Source organism: Papaver somniferum, chromosome 3 (assembly GCF_003573695.1).
Source record: "Papaver somniferum cultivar HN1 chromosome 3, ASM357369v1, whole genome shotgun sequence".
Lineage (NCBI taxonomy): Eukaryota > Viridiplantae > Streptophyta > Magnoliopsida > Ranunculales > Papaveraceae > Papaver > Papaver somniferum.
This window is the reverse complement of record NC_039360.1, coordinates 175677028-175694863: the sequence shown is the minus strand read 5'-3', so window position 1 is coordinate 175694863 and position 17836 is coordinate 175677028. Positions and strand designations below refer to the sequence as shown.

The following is a 17836-nucleotide window of genomic DNA, read 5'->3' as shown; positions in this document are numbered from 1 at the left end:
TCATCAAAAATACCTAAAATTTTTAAAAAATTAGGGAAACTCGTGCGACTGGGTCCTAGCCGGCCGGCCGCGCCTCCACGGTCCCACAATCCCTTGTTTTTATTATTTTAATATTTTTTGCTTCCATGAACTCATGAAAACTCCTTCAATTCATGGAAACTCCCTAAATTCATCAAATTTCTCAAAATTCATGAATTTTTCATAAAATCATCAAAATATTATAAAATTAAGGAAAAGGCACCACGGGACCGTGGTCACGACCGGACGACCATGCCTTGACCACGACGGTCCCACGCCTCCTCATTCCTTATTTTATAATTATTTTTCATCATCTCATGGTGTTTTCCTCAGTTTCGTCGAAACCCTAATTTTGGCATATTTTCTCGAATGGATGCTCAATTGCACGCCAGGAAATATCAAAATTCTCAGGACTGAGACGCGGACGCCTTGGGGGCACGAGCACTCTATCTTGACCGACCAAGATTGGCTCTTTGGCTCACGGAAGCCGGTCCCATCAATTTTCACAGTTTTGACCTAATTTGCACAATTGCTCGTATTAGGTCCAAAACTCTTCCAAACACTTTGGATTTTCATGACGTGATCGTTAGGCGGTCACGTGACTAACCAGGTCCGGTTTCATGACCCCATGGTCGGTCCCTCACTCCGTCATAATTAATTAGGTTTTCTCACTTAAGGCTCAGACGAGCATTTTCAAATAAATGATTAAACCAACATTTAATCATTCTTTCACCAACAAATCGTCAACTCTTCAGGAATTCTTTGTATTTGCTCACGTGAGCATATGGACACTACATGGTTGATCCACGGTCCCATGTAGTCGCTCCCTCCTTCGTCCCATGGTTAAAATTCTGACGAACCATGAATTAATCATCAATTGATCAAATTAGGGTTTCTGAATCCAAGGATCATCATTCCAGATTCCAACCATAATAATTTTACGACGACCTCATGGTCATTAATCTTATTAATTATGCTCGGTTCAACAACCAGTACTTTAATTAATATTTTGGTCACGCTGCCAATAATCCATCAGATGAGCAACACTTGCTCAGACAATCAAATATTCAACAATTCATCACATGAGCAACACTTGCTCAGATGATAAATATTTGCTCAAACCAAGGAATATTGGTTCAACAATCAATATTCAACGATCCATAGAATGAGCAATACTTGCTCATTTCATCGTAAGAACTATACCTATGTCTCATGACATGTTCAATTCATGAGTTTCAGAACATCATGTTCAACTCAGCAACTACATGGAATCATCGTCCCATCAAACCACGAAGTCATCAATTGACTAACAAACCACGAGACGTCAATCGTGTCACTTTAGGGGATATCACTTAGGGTTTTGGTCTGGCGGTCTACGGCACGTGTGTTCAAACACACGATGGAATGTGAGAAAGTCGTGCAATCAGTTGAAGGAATTCACGAGGTAGAGGGTGGAAAATCGACCAAGTCTCCACACGTTGATCAACTGGTTTCAAACACGATCTCCACTTTCCCACTTGTTGATTCCATCAACTGTCACACTTCATGGGATCATGGTGTCTACAATTCCAACAATATAAATAAGTCTCTGAATAATGATTGAATCGGCATCATCAATATCATCAATCTCACGTCAAACTGACAACACGAGATCATCAACTCATCAATTGAGCAATTACTCTCAATTGAGCAATTTCAATCACTCAGAGCTTATCGTATTCATAATTCACACACCCACAATCTTTGATTACCATTGATTCCACACATTTCTCAGCTTCCCTCCTACAGATCAACCCATCCTCTCTCGTGACCGAATTTACTCTGGAACTGTCATTGTCTTGATTTAGACCGGAGTACTACAGATTGATCTCTCGAATCTAAAACACCTCCTTTGCAGCGGTGCATCTGTGTGAGGTTTAACATTTCGCTCGGTTCGAGGAGTCTCCTCCGTACGGTCGTCTCCTCAATTCCTTAAAAACCAGCAAATCGTTTTTCCCAATCTACAAGTACGTGAACTGAAAAAGTTATGTCAACTCCGGAACTCGGTTATGCCTTTAAGTTTGCAAACCGGTTCGCGTACTGTGAATCAGTCGACTCACGAGCGATCCAAGTTGTTAGAGCACTGCTCGGTCGAACTCGTATGCGTTGCTATCTCAAGCATGTTTGTCAATGTTAGTGATCAAAACTATAAGTCTTGATTTCTAGTCTACTTATAGCTAAGTCTCGGACTAGGATAAAAAGTGTAGTTGAGCTCGAGACTCCATGGCGATCATCATACAAAGACGAAGAACTACTCAAGGAACTTGTGGAACTTCATCGACTAAAAGGTATGTGGAGACTTGAACTTATCTATCACTCAAAAGTCTATCTACTCTATCTCCTATCTTGAGACGAAAGTTGTATTGCTATATAGACTTTGATTATGCACATTTGCTATTTCGAGCCGAGTTTATCTCGCTTATCTATTTCTCGAAATATGTGTTGGTAAGCTTTTGCTTTGGCCAAGTTCATCTTTACTAGTGACGAAAGTCATATTAGTTTCAATTACTTGAAAATGGCTTTGAGGAAAAATGGTTTGTGAATAACAAATATATAACGTACTCTAAGAATGTTTCAATGATTGAAATGAGAGTTTAGATTATATAACCTTGGAAGGATATAAACATTGTGTGGTAACACATACTATGTAATTCCTTATTCCTTGAACCAAAGTATGCGTACTTTGTTGCTTAGGAAAACCAGAACTAAAGTCCCCGTACCAGTACGAGCACTGTCGGAAGTTCACGTCCCGTGAATTTCTGCTAGAGTTTGTGAAATGAAAACAAACTTATTCCGGGTAATTAAGTCCGCGTACCAGTATGCGTACTTAAGTTGGTTATTTTCTAAAAACGGTTATTCGTGAACTTAAACTTATATAAACTAAGGAATGCATATTTGCAAACCGTGTCTATAAAGTTCATGAGTTGATTCGAGTGAATCAAATCGTTTTTTCTTCAATTGTGTCTTGTATACTTCTATAAGATATAAGCAATTGAACAACTCTCTAACTAGTTCATTTGAGTCATTTGATCTAGTTGGTGTAAACAAGAATATTGTTGATATGGAAGTGCGCATATGGCTAACCATTTGGTTAACTACTGTTGAACCAACTAAGTGTACATGTTTGGGTACGGTTACACAAACCTAAATAAACGTGCATTTCATTTGTGTGTAACAAGCTAAGTTCGATCTAACGGTTGAAAGATATTAGCTTGAATCTAATCAATTTTCATCTGACGGTGAATATTGAATGCTTTGTTACTAAGCTAACATTGATTGAAAACCCTGATTTGAAAGTCTATATAAAGGAGAACTCTAGCAACTGGGAAACCTAATCCCCACACCTTCTATGTGATACTAGTTGTATAAGCTGAAGTCGATTCTCCTTTAACCTTAGGTTTCTTCTCAAGACCCTGTAGGTTAACGACTTGAAGACTTCATTGGGATTATGAATCAAGACCCAACTATTTTCATTGTAGTTGCTTGATCTGATCTTGCTGTTTCTATCGTATTTGAGTAGAATCGTAAGATTGGCTTGAGATTGATTTCTCCGATAGGAAAGATATAAAAAAAGTCAAAAACATCTTCGTCTCATCGTTTGTGATTCCGCAATATCTTCTTTCGCTAGTCGATTAAGATTATTGTGAGGTGATTGATAATTCTAGGCTGTTCTTCGGGTATATAAGTCTGGGTTATCAATTGGTTCCTGTTCACCTTGATTTATCAAAAGACGGAATAAAAACTCGTAGGTATTTCTGTGGGAGACAGATTTATCTACTACCGTAGACTTTTCTGTGTGATACAGATTTGTTTATTAAAGTATTCGACTTTGGGTCGTAGCAAATCTTAGTTGTGGGTGAGATCAGCTAAGGGAATCAAGTGCGTAGTATCCTGCTGGGATCAGAGACGTAAGGAGCGCAACTGTACCTTGGATCAGTGTGAGATTGATTGGGGTTCAACTATAGTCCAGACCGAAGTTAGTTTGTAGTAGGCTAGTGTATGTAGCGGCTTAATACAGTGTGTGTTCAATCTGGACTAGCTCCCGGGATTTTTCTGCATTTGCGGTTTCCTCGTTAACAAAACTTCTGGTGTATGTATTATTTCTTTTCCGAATTATATTTTGTTATATAATTGAAATATCACAGGTTGTGCGTTGAATCGATCAATTGGGAAATCCAACCTTTGGTTGTTGATTGAAATTGATTGATCCTTGAACATTGGTCTTTGGTACCGTTCAAGTGATTTCTCTTGTATTCAATTAGACTCGCAGATTTGTATTTGCTTGAGTAAGTATTGAATCGAGAAAGTGAGATATAACTCTTTGATATACTTTTATTAAGATTGAGTCTGACAGACTAGTTGATTCTCTTAAAAGTATATTGGAGTTAGTCCATACAGATTGCTAAGCGAAATATTGGGTGTGGTTGTTAGACCCCCGCTTTTTCACAAGTAATTGTACCTTGTACATTTATCAACTATGTCGATTTTGATCAAATTGCAATTGAATTATTTCTATGAGATAATTTCCATTTGATCAATTTTCTAATTAACACTAGACTCATTTGATCACATGATTGTGACTCAAGATTAATGTCTCAGTGAATATGAAAATGAGTGTTAAGCTTTTAAAGTTCAAATCGGCTAGTTTCGGCTAACCATGTTGAACATAGTTTTATACATGGTTCGGTTACGGTTTACCTAACCAGAGTGTATATCTTGTTTATGTGAATAAGATTCAAATCTTTCATCTAACGGTGGATATTGTTTGCTTGGTCCCAAAGTTATCTTAGCTTAAACCTAAAACAACCTAGGCTTTGAAGTATATATAAGGGGAACTCTTGACAACTGGGATATTTGAATCTTGAAACTAATTTTTGGTGTGTCCTAGTTGTTTCTAGAGTCTTCCTCTCCATAAACCCTTTTTGGGTTTAGTGATTATAAAGACTTCATTGGGATTCGTGAAGCTAGGTCCAATTATCTTTTATCTTGATAACTCGAGTATCCTGATCTTGATTGTTTATAGAGCTCGCTCTAACAATCAAGATAAATAGTAATCATCATAGTTCTCTTCATCTCAGACTTTGTTGATTCCACTAGTTTTATACTTGTGAGGTGAATACTAATCTGGGCTACACTTCGGGTTACATAAGTCTGGCTTTAAGGATAGCCAGACTTTTGTCAAGTTGATATCGATTTCCAACACCCGGATATTTCGTTTGATCTGATCATCCGTTTAAATCGTAAATCAGGAAATCAATCATAGGCTTAATCTGTGGGAGGCAAATTTGGTTTAAAGTCTTCAATTGAGTTGAAGAAACTCTTAGTTGGTGTGAGACCGTCTAAGGGAATTAATTGCGCAGATACCTGATGGGATTCAAGAGGCGCAAGGAGCGCGACTGTACCTGAATCAGTGGAGACTGAGTCGGGCTCAACTACATTCCAAACCGAAGTTAATTGGTAGTAGGCTAGTGTCTGTAGCGGCTTAATACAATTTGGTGTTCAATCTGGACTATGTACCGAGGTTTTTCTGCATTTTCGGTTTCCTCGTTAACAAAATTTCTGGTGTCTGTGTTATTTTATTTTCCGCATCATATTGTTTATCTTTATAATTGAAATATCACAATTGATCAATCACAGTAGATACGTCCGACCTAGTTTTTTGGATAAGACTTGATTGATCCTTGGACATCGGTCTTTGGTACCGTCCAAGAACTCTCTTTGTAGTTAGGTTTACAGATTCAATTATGTAAACGTTCTAACAACGAGAGAGAGAGAGAGAGAGATAGAGATAACTCTAGACACTTTCCTTGATTGAGTTTTTACTCTCCTAGTTGTGTTGAGTTTATCCATACAGATTGCCTACGAAAAAGTTGGTGGTGTATTTTGGTACCCCCAGTGTTTTCACCTTCTAGGTTTCTTTGTCAGGGAGATAGCCTCCCCCCATACCTGTTTATACCATGTATGGATCATGTGTTGTCTCGGCTTTTAACTTAAGCATAAACCCAAAAACGCATTCATGGTATTAAACCAGCTAGAACATGCCCTTTTATATCTCACTTATTTTTTGTTGATGATGTGATTCTGTTTCTTAAAGCCAAGACCTCTGAATTACAGTATGTTCAGAATATTCTTGTAAGGTTTAATAAAGCTTCGGGTCAGGTAATAAATCCTATTAAAAGTGGAATTGCTTTTAGTAGGAATACTCCAAGGCATAGGCAGATTCATATAGCCAATTTATTATAAATGAAACCTATGAGCTTATCTGATAAGTATTTAGGGATTCCGCTATTTCTCAATAGGTCTAAAGCTTTGTGTTTCCAACCCTTAGTTACTAGAATGCAACAAAAATTAAACGGCTGGACTGAAAAACTGGTCCCGCAGGAAGGTAAGGATGTACAAATACAAGCAGTATTGAAATCTGTAGCTTCTTACTTGTTTTCCTTTGCATATTTCAGTGTTACAACAGTTAGAAAGCATAAAACGTAGATAATGGTGGGTCCACCATTCCAAAAAGGGTTTTAACCCCAAAGCGTGGAGGAAATTATGCATCCCCAAGAGGTATGTAGGTTTAGGATTCAAGAATCTTAGGAAGTTTAATTTAGCACTTTTAGCAAAAATGGCTTGGCGTATAGTTACTAAACCTAATGACCTTTGTACAAGGGTTCTTAAATCTAAGTACTCTCCTAAACGCTCCATATTGTATTCTAAACCAAGAAAGCACAGTTTTTGGATTTGGAAAGGTATTTTCAAGGGTTTAGAAATTGTGCAACAATACCATGTTTGGGAAATTGCTACAGGTTAGGAGGTTAATATATGGCAGGATAATTAGCTGTATAACAAAGATGAGCATATTGCTATAGAAAAGTTAGATAAACCTATTGATTTTTATATACAAGATTATAATTTTGTTGATCAGTTAATAGATCAATATGCTCATGAGTGGGATGAGTCAGCTCTTGCTGAATTATTCTCCCTTCATAAGTGGACAATGTTATGAAGACGTGTCCCGTTGTCTGGTAAGGATACTATTAGGTGGTCATTAACATCCTCAGGTAATTTCCCCAACAAATATGTTTATAAAGCTTTGTGACAACATCATTGTGTGGACTCTTTACACCAACAAAGAAGATGGCTGCGTCTTTGGCATATGAATCTCTTTCCCAAATATAAGAATTTTATGTGGAAATGTCTTAACCATATATTGCCTTTAAAATCTCGTCTAAGTTTGTTAGGTATCACATCTGATGATCATTGTCCTCTTGTGGTTTGTCCCCTGAAACATTTGATCATTTGTCTATGCATTGTTCTTTTTCCAGAATAGTTTAGTTTGGTTTTTATCCTCAAACTCTGACTGGTCAATCTCATTTTAGTAACTTAAATGAATGGATGTTAAGCTGGTTTGATACTAAAGTAGCACCAGATCAGCAAGTCACACATAAGCTATATGCGATTGTCTTTTGGCAGTTATGGAAAGCTAGATGTAAGGGTAGCATTGAAAAAAATTCAGCAGAATCCTGTAGTTGTTATCAATAGTATAAAGATTCCGCTAGCCTCTGTGAATCAGACTCTGGCATTATATAAAAACTGTGCTAAACATACGGTTCCCACACTACTTATACTAAGGCGTTACAGTTAGTTAGGGAGATGATCGCTGACCTTGCTGATTGTCATGTACCGTATATTGACGCTTATGTGAATAAATACTCTATGCGTCTAGGTTGCAGCTTCATCTGGTACAAGCCAACTGGTGATTTTGGAGCAGCCAAATATTGTATTGACAATGCAGGATCAGTAATAGAAACGAAATCTAAAGCTCTACTTGGAGCAGTAAATTGGGCTAAGCAGCAACAGTTGGAATTTTTTTTGTTTTTCTCTGATAACCTTACACTTGTCAGAGCGGCTAACAGAGTTCTTACTAATATGCTTTGGACTAAGTTTTCCATTATAAATTGGGGTTCCAGAGTTTTAAACAACAGGTATGCATGCATATTAATTGTAAGAAAAATCGTGCAATAGATGCTTTAGCCAAGTATGTTAGGAAAGGTTGTGTCAATAAAGGATGGGTGTGTTATCCATCTATCTTTGTAATCTTTTCTCCTTGTTAATATTGTATATCGTTACCTTAACATAAAAAAAAAAAAGAAAAAGAAAGAAAGTAATTCGGTCCAGATAAATAGCCCTTTATATTTTTTAGAGTATGAAACTAATAAATAATTAAATCCAAATACTGTTTGCAAATTCCTCTCGTTTCTCCCATGATGGGGATACCAATCCTATTAAGGGATGACTCCGTTTCATATAGGACAAAAAAATCTCACCGATCCTGTTCGTTGGATCGATGAAATGGTATCAGCCCCTAGTGGGGCTGGTATCCCTTTATAAATCGCGGTTTCTCCCACTACGACCTTCTTTCTCCTACTCCATATGTCTCAAAAAAAAATAATAATTAGGGTTTAGAATTTGACATAATTTTTCAATTGACACTTCATGTAACCGGTGATTAATTTCAAATTAATAAAATATGATGATCTTAATTCTGCTTGCAAGTAAACCTATTAGGTAAATTTATGGCATTGAACTTTTTTAATGGGGACAGCAGTGCCAAGCCATGATGTTCTGTGATCAAGAGGTTGTGGAAGAAGGAGCTAGTTTCAGGAGCTCAGCCAATGAATGTGGTTTGCGCTATCGTCTCCAATAGGTAAGGAACTCTAGCTTGATTAAGATATATCCAGATAGTTAATTGGTTTTATGTGCTGCATATGTCACATTATTATTTCTTCCATATCGAAGAAATTTGAGTTGCTATTTCCATGGAACCGATGGATGTTGCCTATGAATAGAGATGATGTCGAAAAGATGACCCTAGAAATGGAAGGCTTTAAGTCGCTGAGGCTGAACTGCTGCATATCTGTTTTGATCAAACCTCAGATTATTTCATTTACAAGATCTTTCTTCTTCAGATATCTTGTCCAGCATAAGTAAATAAAAATTCACTGTTATTCAACTTGTTAGATTGCGGGATAATTAAATCTCAGCATAGTATGTCCTAATTCATGCTTTTGACGATGTTTTGGTTGCACAAATTGTGATATGGTCCTCTCAGCTTTACAGGAATGAACTTTTATTATTATTATTATTATTTTATTTTTTTTGTGAATACTAACCGGCTGGTAATATATGTAAGGACATTTTTTTGTTTCCTTCAAATTGATCAACTCCTACTGACTGAGTCATTGGAGGTATACACACCGAATAATCGTTTCTTGGTTTGCTATCCACTGCCAAAGAAAGGATCGTGTAAGCCAACAAACAAAATAGACAAAAGACAACCCACATTTATAATAGCAAGTCTTTCTGAGTTTCAGTGCCCACTGACTGAAATAAATGAAATCTCTCTTCAAAGTTATCTTCATATGCGCCTCTGATGATGGAGTGAAACAGAGAAATCTCTTTAAAGTAACAAAACATTATGGGAGCAGAACAACAACAAAACCAACAACTCCTGAACAAGATTCAAGAACTTGAAGCAAGACAATTATATCTCGAAGAAGAGATCTTCAAACTAATCCATTCATCATCTTACATACCTAATAAATCAGGTTTCGTTCCAAGATCCAGCGGTGCACGAGAACACAGTGTTGCTGGTGATGATGATGAGGGGAATAGGTATAATTCTGGTAATTGGAAAACGGGTTCTGCTGCGTTTGGATTTTCACCCCCTTCACAGAGTCAGAATAGGAGGAGAAGACCTAGTGCTGAGTTTTCATACCCCAATATAGGAGCTGAAACTTCTGTTCTGAGTTTTGCTGATAAACAGTTTTTAAATATCTTGCAGTCTATGGGTCAGTCTATTCATATTTTTGATACTACTGGTCGCATAATTTACTGGTAATTTACTCGAAATGTTTCTGTTTATTGCTGTTCACTTCAATTGTTAGTTAAGGTCTTTCTAATAAAGATAGTTGCATTGTGGTTTTAGTGAATTTTTTTCCCCATTTACTAGGAATGGACTGTTCTCAGATTGAATAACTTTACTGTTATAGCTTGCAAGTATTGATTAATTTTGGATTATGGGCTTCACTGAATATCTAGAGTTAGAGCTTATAGGATTGAGCGAGCTTTATAATACTTTTTGAGTCTTATGTAGAAATAGATTCAACTACCAGCATTATTAATGAATTTGTAAAGTGGATAGCGATTCATTGTTTATTAGGATTCTTAGACTAATCTAAATTTTGCTTGTAGAGGTGATAGTTGGAATAAATCCGTTGTGAAATAAATAGTTTAAATTCACATTGTAGTGTTCAGTATAATCCTTCAAAATTTGCTTCACCCGTAGTTCAGACTAATAAAATCTTAGTATATTCCACTTTCGGTATTTAAATTCTATAGGAATCGCATGGCCGAGCTCCTCTTTGGGCACTCTGCATCAGAAGCACTTGGCCAGGATGTCTGTAAGTTACTCGCACATTCCCAAGACGTTGATGCAGCAAATGAAATAGTGAAGAGGGTTCTCTCGGGAGAAGATTGGACAGGGCAGTTTCCAGTAAGGAATAAAGCAGGGGAACCTTTTTGTATCATTGCGACCAGTTCTGCATTATATGATGACAATGGTAGTTTGGTAGGGATTATTAGTATAACAGGTAATGCAGATTGCTTTAGAGATGTTTTCTTTCCATCTTCTGTAAAAATTTCTCCTAAAGGGTGTTCAAGCACTAGATGGCTTAGGAGTTGTAGCCCAACAGTTAAACCTGGTGTTAATTCTCAGCCACCTGTGCAAAATATGATCGCCTCAAAGATATCGAATCTGGTAAGATTAAAATTTTGTGAATTTAACTTGATTATTTTAGATGGTCTAAAAGCAACAGAAACTAGAATCATTAAATATTCCTTTGATTTTTGATTAAATTCATTTATTTAATGATCACGTTTCAATGAGCCAATCTTGATTAACCATGAAACAGGCATCTAGAGTGACCAGCAAAGTTCGGCTGAAAGTGAAGACTAATGAGAACACTTTGGGGCGCGAAATCCAGTCTGGAGATGGTCACTATTTTGATCATTGGGAGGATCCAAGTTCAAGTAGAGCTAGCACGCCTAGACGCGGCATATCCCCGTCTTCTTTTGGTGTTCCTATCAACGATACCCTAGAGAAAAGATCCCTGGAAATACCTATCAGCTATTGTGGTGGTGATGATGGTGATGGCGGGATTGGGAAATACAAGAGAATAACCTCTAAGGTAGAGGCATGGATTAACCAAAAGGGGATATCATGGCCATGGAAGGGGAGTGAGCAGGATGTGTCGGTAGTAAGGACTGGCCATGATGATGTTCCCTTTCTGAATGACGATGCTGAAATGTACTTTGGTCGGCAGAAGAATTCCTATAATAATGGAAGGCCGGTTGGTACTACCCAGTTAGAGTGTGAAGCCCCAGGTTGTTTGCCTTGTTCTGATGTAATGCGTACAAGCAGTGCGAGCACAAGTGTTAGTAAAAGAAGCAGCGTTATCTGTAAAGTTGACAGGGAAACATGTTCCTTGGATAATGATATCTTGTGGGAAGACTTGATAATTGGAGAAAAAATTGGGCAAGGTATCATCAGAATCTTATGGCGTTAATGTTTTTATCTTTTGAGGGTGTGGTAGTTCCTTTATTTGCTCTGAATTTGTGAATCTGATTTTAAAATTAAGAAGTCGATTCAACTTTGCTTTCGGTGATTATTTGGCCTTTTTTTATTCTGCATGCTTTTCAACAATGAAGTGCTTTGTGATACTTGAATTATAATTGATCGTCCCAGGTTCATGTGGAAGTGTGTATCGTGGTCTATGGTGTGGCTCGGTATGTTTTCTTTTCCCTGAGAAATTCAATTCCAGGGATCAGGGAGGCCATTATGGATGCCTAATCTGTCTCTCCAAGGGCAACTTACTATAGTTATGCTGCAATGTTAGGTTTTCTTTCACCAGCCCTCAACATCAGCATGGTGATTTGCAGAATGAAAAAGTTGTGCAGATGGGAGAGAATGTCGTATATTTGTCATTGTGTTAACAAGCAACCCCTTTCACTTTCTTGCAGGATGTAGCATTAAAGCTATTCGTGAAACTTGATTACTCAGATGACTTGCTGCATTCCTGCAGACAGGAGGTAGTTTATGAACTTAAGCTTATCATCGGGAAAAAATCAGTCGATTAATGACTTTTCTTCTCCTGACGAACTCACCAAATTCAAAGCAAATTATTGGAATTTTTACGATTTTTGTCAATTATACAAGTGGGTCTTCTTTTATATAAAAGAAACATTACACTTCCGGAGAAGTTATGTCTTTATGCATTGGTCTAAAGTCCAAAATTTATTATCTCCATAGGTCTTACTTATGAAGAGGCTCCGACATCCAAATGTACTACTATTTATCGGGGCAGTAGCATCACCTCAGCATCTCTGCGTCATTACAGAGTTCCTGCCATGGTGCATTCTTCATTTTTCTTCTGAAAATTCCCAAGTTTGATTAGTAGTACTCTATTTCATGTTAGTTGTGCTTTGTGCATGTAATGTTGTCTTCTGTATTCAAGATGTTGCTGCTGATCCTTTTTTTTTCTTTTTTTGGCTTACTGAGTTTTCGATCTTTTAATATGCAGTGGAAGTTTGTATCATTTGCTTCAACGGAGCTCTGAGAAATTAGATTGGAGGCGACGTGTTCTCATGGCTCTGGACATTGTGAGTACTTCTGTATACAGCTTCTACAGAAACAGTAGTTTACTTGGAATTAGATTGTTGTACATGTGCATCCGATAAGAATATTCAGTACACTCTTTTCCATTTAGTGTAACACTATATTAAGGTTATCGACCGCACATGGACCTGCTATTATCTCTGGTAATGACCCAAGGATCTGGTATTTGAGTCTTAGTTGCGGGTAATGGATTTTAATGAACCTCTTGAACTTCGTAACTATTTAATGGAGGCTTGCTGTTATAGGAACTCGAGATGTGGCTATATAACCTAACTTTTTCTAATTGTAGCATGGGTGCATGTTACTTCCATTCTCACTTTGGTGTTCAACTCTGTCCTACAGAAGTAGTGCTTCCTACAACCGTTGATTTTTTGTGTGACCCTTTTATAGGCACGGGGTATGAATTATCTTCATCTTTGCAACCCACCCATTGTTCATCGTGACTTGAAGTCATCAAATCTGTTGGTTGATAGAAACTGGACTGTGAAGGTTCGTTTTTGGTTATCATCTTAATGTTTCTATCTGCAATGCTACACAGAGAAGCATCATGTGCTCATTTTAAACAGGTTGGTGACTTTGGTCTCTCAAAATTCAAGCATCAAACGTTTCTGTCAACATTGACTGGACGGGGAATGGTATGTATTATAACATTGTCCTGAAAGACTATTTGGATCATGTTCTCTTAACCACGGGTTGTTTGAATCTACTACTGTTCTTTTTTATTTTTAATTCTTCCAGCCACAGTGGATGGCTCCAGAGGTTCTGCGTAATGATCGGTCAGATGAGAAGTAAGTTTAACTAATTCTGTTTCCTATTCCTTTGAGTCTTCGACAATGGTATTTGATTGTTCTGACGTGTCTCATGTCTCGAGCTCACTAGCTAATTAGTTTTGGCTTGCTTCTTGATATATTTAGGTCTGACGTTTATAGTTATGGAGTAATATTGTGGGAGATTGCAACACAAAAAATCCCTTGGGATAACTATAACTCAATGCAGGTATTTCCTTGTTTATCACTTCATCATTCCAGTCCTTTTGTGGAACATTGTCCTGTAATTTCCTGTCACCGCTTGTAGCAAATGTCGAAGGAATTGCCTTTTTAGTAATTCCCTGCCTCTATCTGTTCAATTCTATTTGAAAAATAGAAGTAGCAGTAAAATGCGGGTAGTACTACGGTTGCGGAGGTTTTTTGTCCCAATCTATATCTCGGTTTTCTAACCTATATCTAGTTTACTATTGAATGATTTCTTAAGTGAACCATATATGTTATTTACTTAATCATTCCAGTCCTTTGTGGATCGATGTCTTGTAATTTGCTGTCACCGCTTATACCAAATTCAAAGGAATTGTCTTTTTAGTAATTTTCTACCTTTATCTGTTCATTTCTATTAGAAAAATAGAAACAGCAGAAGAACACGGGTCGTACTGCAGTTGCGGAGAGGTTTTTGTTCCGATCTTCATCTTGATGATCTAACCTATATCTAGTCTATTATTGAATGATTTCCCGAGTGAACAGTATGCGGTGATTTACGCAGGTGATTGCAGCTGTGGGATGCATGAACCAACGACTTGAGATTCCAAAAGAAATGGATCCAGGATGGGTCTCTATAATTGAGAGCTGCTGGCAAAGGTGCCTATCTCCAACATGTTTCTTGTTGACAGTACGAATTATGCTATCCCTGCCCCATGGAATTAACCGATGATTCAGTAGATCCTATGACCCAATTTCATATTGTCTCATATTTCTTTGTTTTGTTTGGAAACTTGTTATATGAAGTGACCCAAAATACCGACCAACATTCCGGGAACTGCTCGAGAAATTAAAGCATCTGCAGAGACTTCAAGCTTAAGCATCCCGCTTAGCTCATGGAAGTCAAAACTACAGCGTCGCTAACAGATATTTGAATTCATTGCAATCTATATACATAACATCATCAGCAGAAATCTCAGGTGCATGCTTGGATTCATGATAATAATATTTTGAGCTTGTGTTTCATTGTTGAGAGTTCTGATTGGAGCGTTAAATTTGAACTTGACATGACGTTATGCTGCTCTTTCCCGTTGGTTCTTGTACGCCCTGTGACAAGGACAGGCATGACAGTATATACACCACTGCCAAGTTGCAAATCCAGGAGAACGCTCAAGTGCTTTGCGAATTTCAACACTTCCTCTTAACATTCTTCTTTGTTTTAAACATGTTCTTGGTCCAAAAGTTTATAGCATTTTCATCGTCATTTATATGAGCAGCCTTAAATGCCATTTTACAGTTCTTTGTTATTAACAAACAAATGAGAAAAACAGATACCAAAGTATGTGTCATGACCATGTACACAGGTTTTGGGCGTGTGCACATTGGTTTTTTGGTGTGTACTGACCAAGTGCGCAACACTAGCAGGACTAGTTTTTTCCCAAAGATAATAAAGTAATTTAGTTTTTAACAAAGCAGCAACATACTACAAACAAGATGGTCTTACAAACAAAAAATGACAGAAAAAAGGCAAAGTTTATTAAGAGAGAGTAGTCACTAAAATAGCGACAAAGACGAGAACAAAATTACAAAGAAGTGTTTACCACATCATCCTAATTACAAATTAGAGTTGACAAATTGTAACCATGAAAGATGTCAGCTTGCATAGCCCAATTATATTTTGCTTAATGCTTCTCTTCACATGGTTATGGTCTGACAAATTTAGCTAGATAATCTGTAGACCAAAACCTAGGAACTATGGTTAAGCAAAATAAAATCGTAGATTGTGAACGGTAGTATTAAAATTTGGACACTGAAACTGGAAAATGACACTGCATCTGCTTTTCCAGGTATTTTAAAGTGTTGCAACAATAACATTTTTGGAGAGTTGCAAACGTTGGCGCCACGGCTTGAAGACTTCATTTGGGATTCGTGAAGCCAGATCCAACTATTTTCTCTGTAGTTGCGTATTCTGATTTTAATTGTTCTACCGTATTGAGTTTTATCTTCTCTAAGATTTATTCGAGATTTATCTCCGATAAGTAAGATATAAAAAGTAATCACAACAGTTCTTCGTCTCAGACTCTTGTGATTCCGCAATAACTTTTTCTGTTAATTAAGTTGGGTTATTGTGAGGTGATTGATATTTCTAGGTTGCTCTTCGGGTGTATACGACCGGATTATCAATTGGTTCATGTTCACCTTGATTTATCAAAAGACGGAACAAAAACCGAATAAAGAATAGACATATCTATGAGAGACAAATTTGTTTATAAGTCTTCGACTTTGGGTCGTAGCAACTCTTAGTTGTGGGTGAGATCAGCTAAGGGAATCAAGTGCGCATAATCCGGCGTGGTTCTAGAGGCGTAAGGAACGCGACTGTACCTTAATCGGTGTGAGACTTGGTTAGGGCTCAACTACATTTCAGTCCGAAGTTAACTTGTAGTAGGCTAGTGTCTGTAGCGGCTTAATACAGTGTGGTGTTCAAAGCTAGACTAGGTCCCAGAGTTTTTCTGCATTTGCGATTTCCTCTTTAACAAAATTTCGGGTGTCTGTATTATTTCTTTTCCGCATTATTTTTGTTTATATAATTGAAATATCACAGGTTGTGCGTAGTTCAATCAGTTGATAAATATGACCTTGTTTGTGGGATATAACTTGATTGACACTTGGGAATTGGTCTTTGGTACCATCCAAGTTATTTATCATATCAATCAGGCTTACGAATTTGTATCTGTTCGATTTGCTGATTGTATTGAGAAATCGAGATAAAGCTCTTTGATATATCTCTTGATTGAGATCGCTTTTAAGTTGATGCTCTTAGAATAATATTGCAGTTTAGTACATACATATTTCCGAACGAATTATTGGGTGTAGTTGTTATACCCCCGCTTTTTCACTTATGCAACCCGAAATGGAGCCTAAATTATTATTCACCTCACAAGTATAAAACTTGTGGAATCACAAAGTTGAGACGAAGAGAACTTTGTGATTTTCATTTATCTTGTTCAAGTGATAAATCAACACTCGAACAAGATCAGGATACTCAAGTTATCAAGATAAAAAATAACTGGACCTGGCTTCACGAATCCCAGTGAAGTCTTTGATAGTCGCTAAACCCTAAAAGGGTTTCTGGAGAGGACGACTCTAGACACAACTAGGACACACTAAAAAGTGGTGTCGGGATTCAAAGATCCCAGTTGCCAAGAGTTCCCCTTACACAGACATCCAAATCCTAAGTTGCTTTAGGTTTAAGCTAAGATAACTTTGGAACCAAGCAAACAATATTCATCGTTAGATGAAAACTTTGAATCTTATTCACATAAACAAGATATACACTCTGGTTAGGTAAACCGTAACCGAACTGTGTATAAAGACTATGTTCAACATGGTTAGCTGAAACTAGCCGGTTTGAAATTAAAAGCTTAACACTCATTTTCATGTTCACAAGACATTAATCTTGAGTCACAATCATGTGATCAAATGAGTCTAGTGTTAAATTCAAATCATCTCATAGAAATAATTTAATCGCAATTGAATCATAATCGACATAGTTGGTAAATGTACAAAGTACAAATACTTGAGTCGTTCGTGAATTAGCTGAGTCAAGGTACGCGGACCAGTTTGCAAACTTATAGGAATAACCGAGTTCCGGAGTTGACAGAACTTTTTCAGTTCACGTACCGGTTTGCAAACTTAGGTGCAACACTAAGTTCCGAAGTTGACATAACTTTTTCAGTTCACGTACCGGTTTGCAAACTTAAGACTTTTACCGGTTCCGGAGTTCACTGAACTTTTTCAGTTTGCGTACCGATTTTGGTACAAAACTGGTTCTAGATGTTAGATCAATGCTTGGTCGAACTAGCAAGCGTTGCTATCTCAAGCTTGTTTGTCAAGTTTAGTTGATCAAAACTATATACTTGATTTCTAATCTCCTTATAGCTATGTCTCTAATTAGGATAGAATGTGTAGTTGAGCTTTAGACTTCACGGTGTTCACCAATTGAAAACGAAGATCTACCGAGGAGCTTGGAGGAACTTCATCAACAAAAGGTATGTGGAGACTAAAACTTATCTATCACTCAAAA

General features: G+C 37.3%; 1 protein-coding gene across 7 annotated transcripts; it reads left to right on the top strand.

Moving 5' to 3' along the window:
• The first annotated feature begins 8486 nt into the window (after nt 1–8486).
• Nucleotides 8487–15047, top strand: LOC113358098 (fibroblast growth factor receptor 2-like). 7 transcript variants are annotated; one of them, XR_003364196.1, is made up of 16 exons: nt 8487–8755; nt 9242–9945; nt 10450–10867; nt 11022–11649; nt 11855–11895; nt 12130–12198; nt 12419–12519; nt 12690–12768; nt 13175–13273; nt 13351–13419; nt 13523–13572; nt 13699–13780; nt 14175–14223; nt 14318–14412; nt 14560–14732; nt 14875–15028. XR_003364196.1 is itself a non-coding variant. In XM_026601611.1 (13 exons), exons 1-13 carry the CDS (start codon nt 8724–8726, stop codon nt 14630–14632), a joined length of 1836 nt encoding a protein of 611 aa, XP_026457396.1. In that variant the 5' UTR covers nt 8487–8723; the 3' UTR covers nt 14633–15047. The 7 variants fall into 7 exon arrangements, 3 of the variants coding, with proteins under 3 accessions (XP_026457396.1, XP_026457393.1, XP_026457394.1); XR_003364195.1 differs by having other exon boundaries at nt 14560–15041; XR_003364197.1 differs by having other exon boundaries at nt 14318–14443; nt 14560–15041.
• The last annotated feature ends 2789 nt before the right edge of the window (nt 15048–17836 follow it).

Coding starts and splice junctions, on each gene's coding strand:
- LOC113358098 (XM_026601608.1), top strand. CDS start 9,527: ATGGGAGCAGAACAACAACAAAACCAACAACTCCTGAACAAGATTCAA. Junction 11,896..12,129: donor GTGGTCTATGGTGTGGCTCG/GTATGTTTTCTT, acceptor ACTTTCTTGCAG/GATGTAGCATTAAAGCTATT. Junction 13,573..13,698: donor AATGATCGGTCAGATGAGAA/GTAAGTTTAACT, acceptor TGATATATTTAG/GTCTGACGTTTATAGTTATG.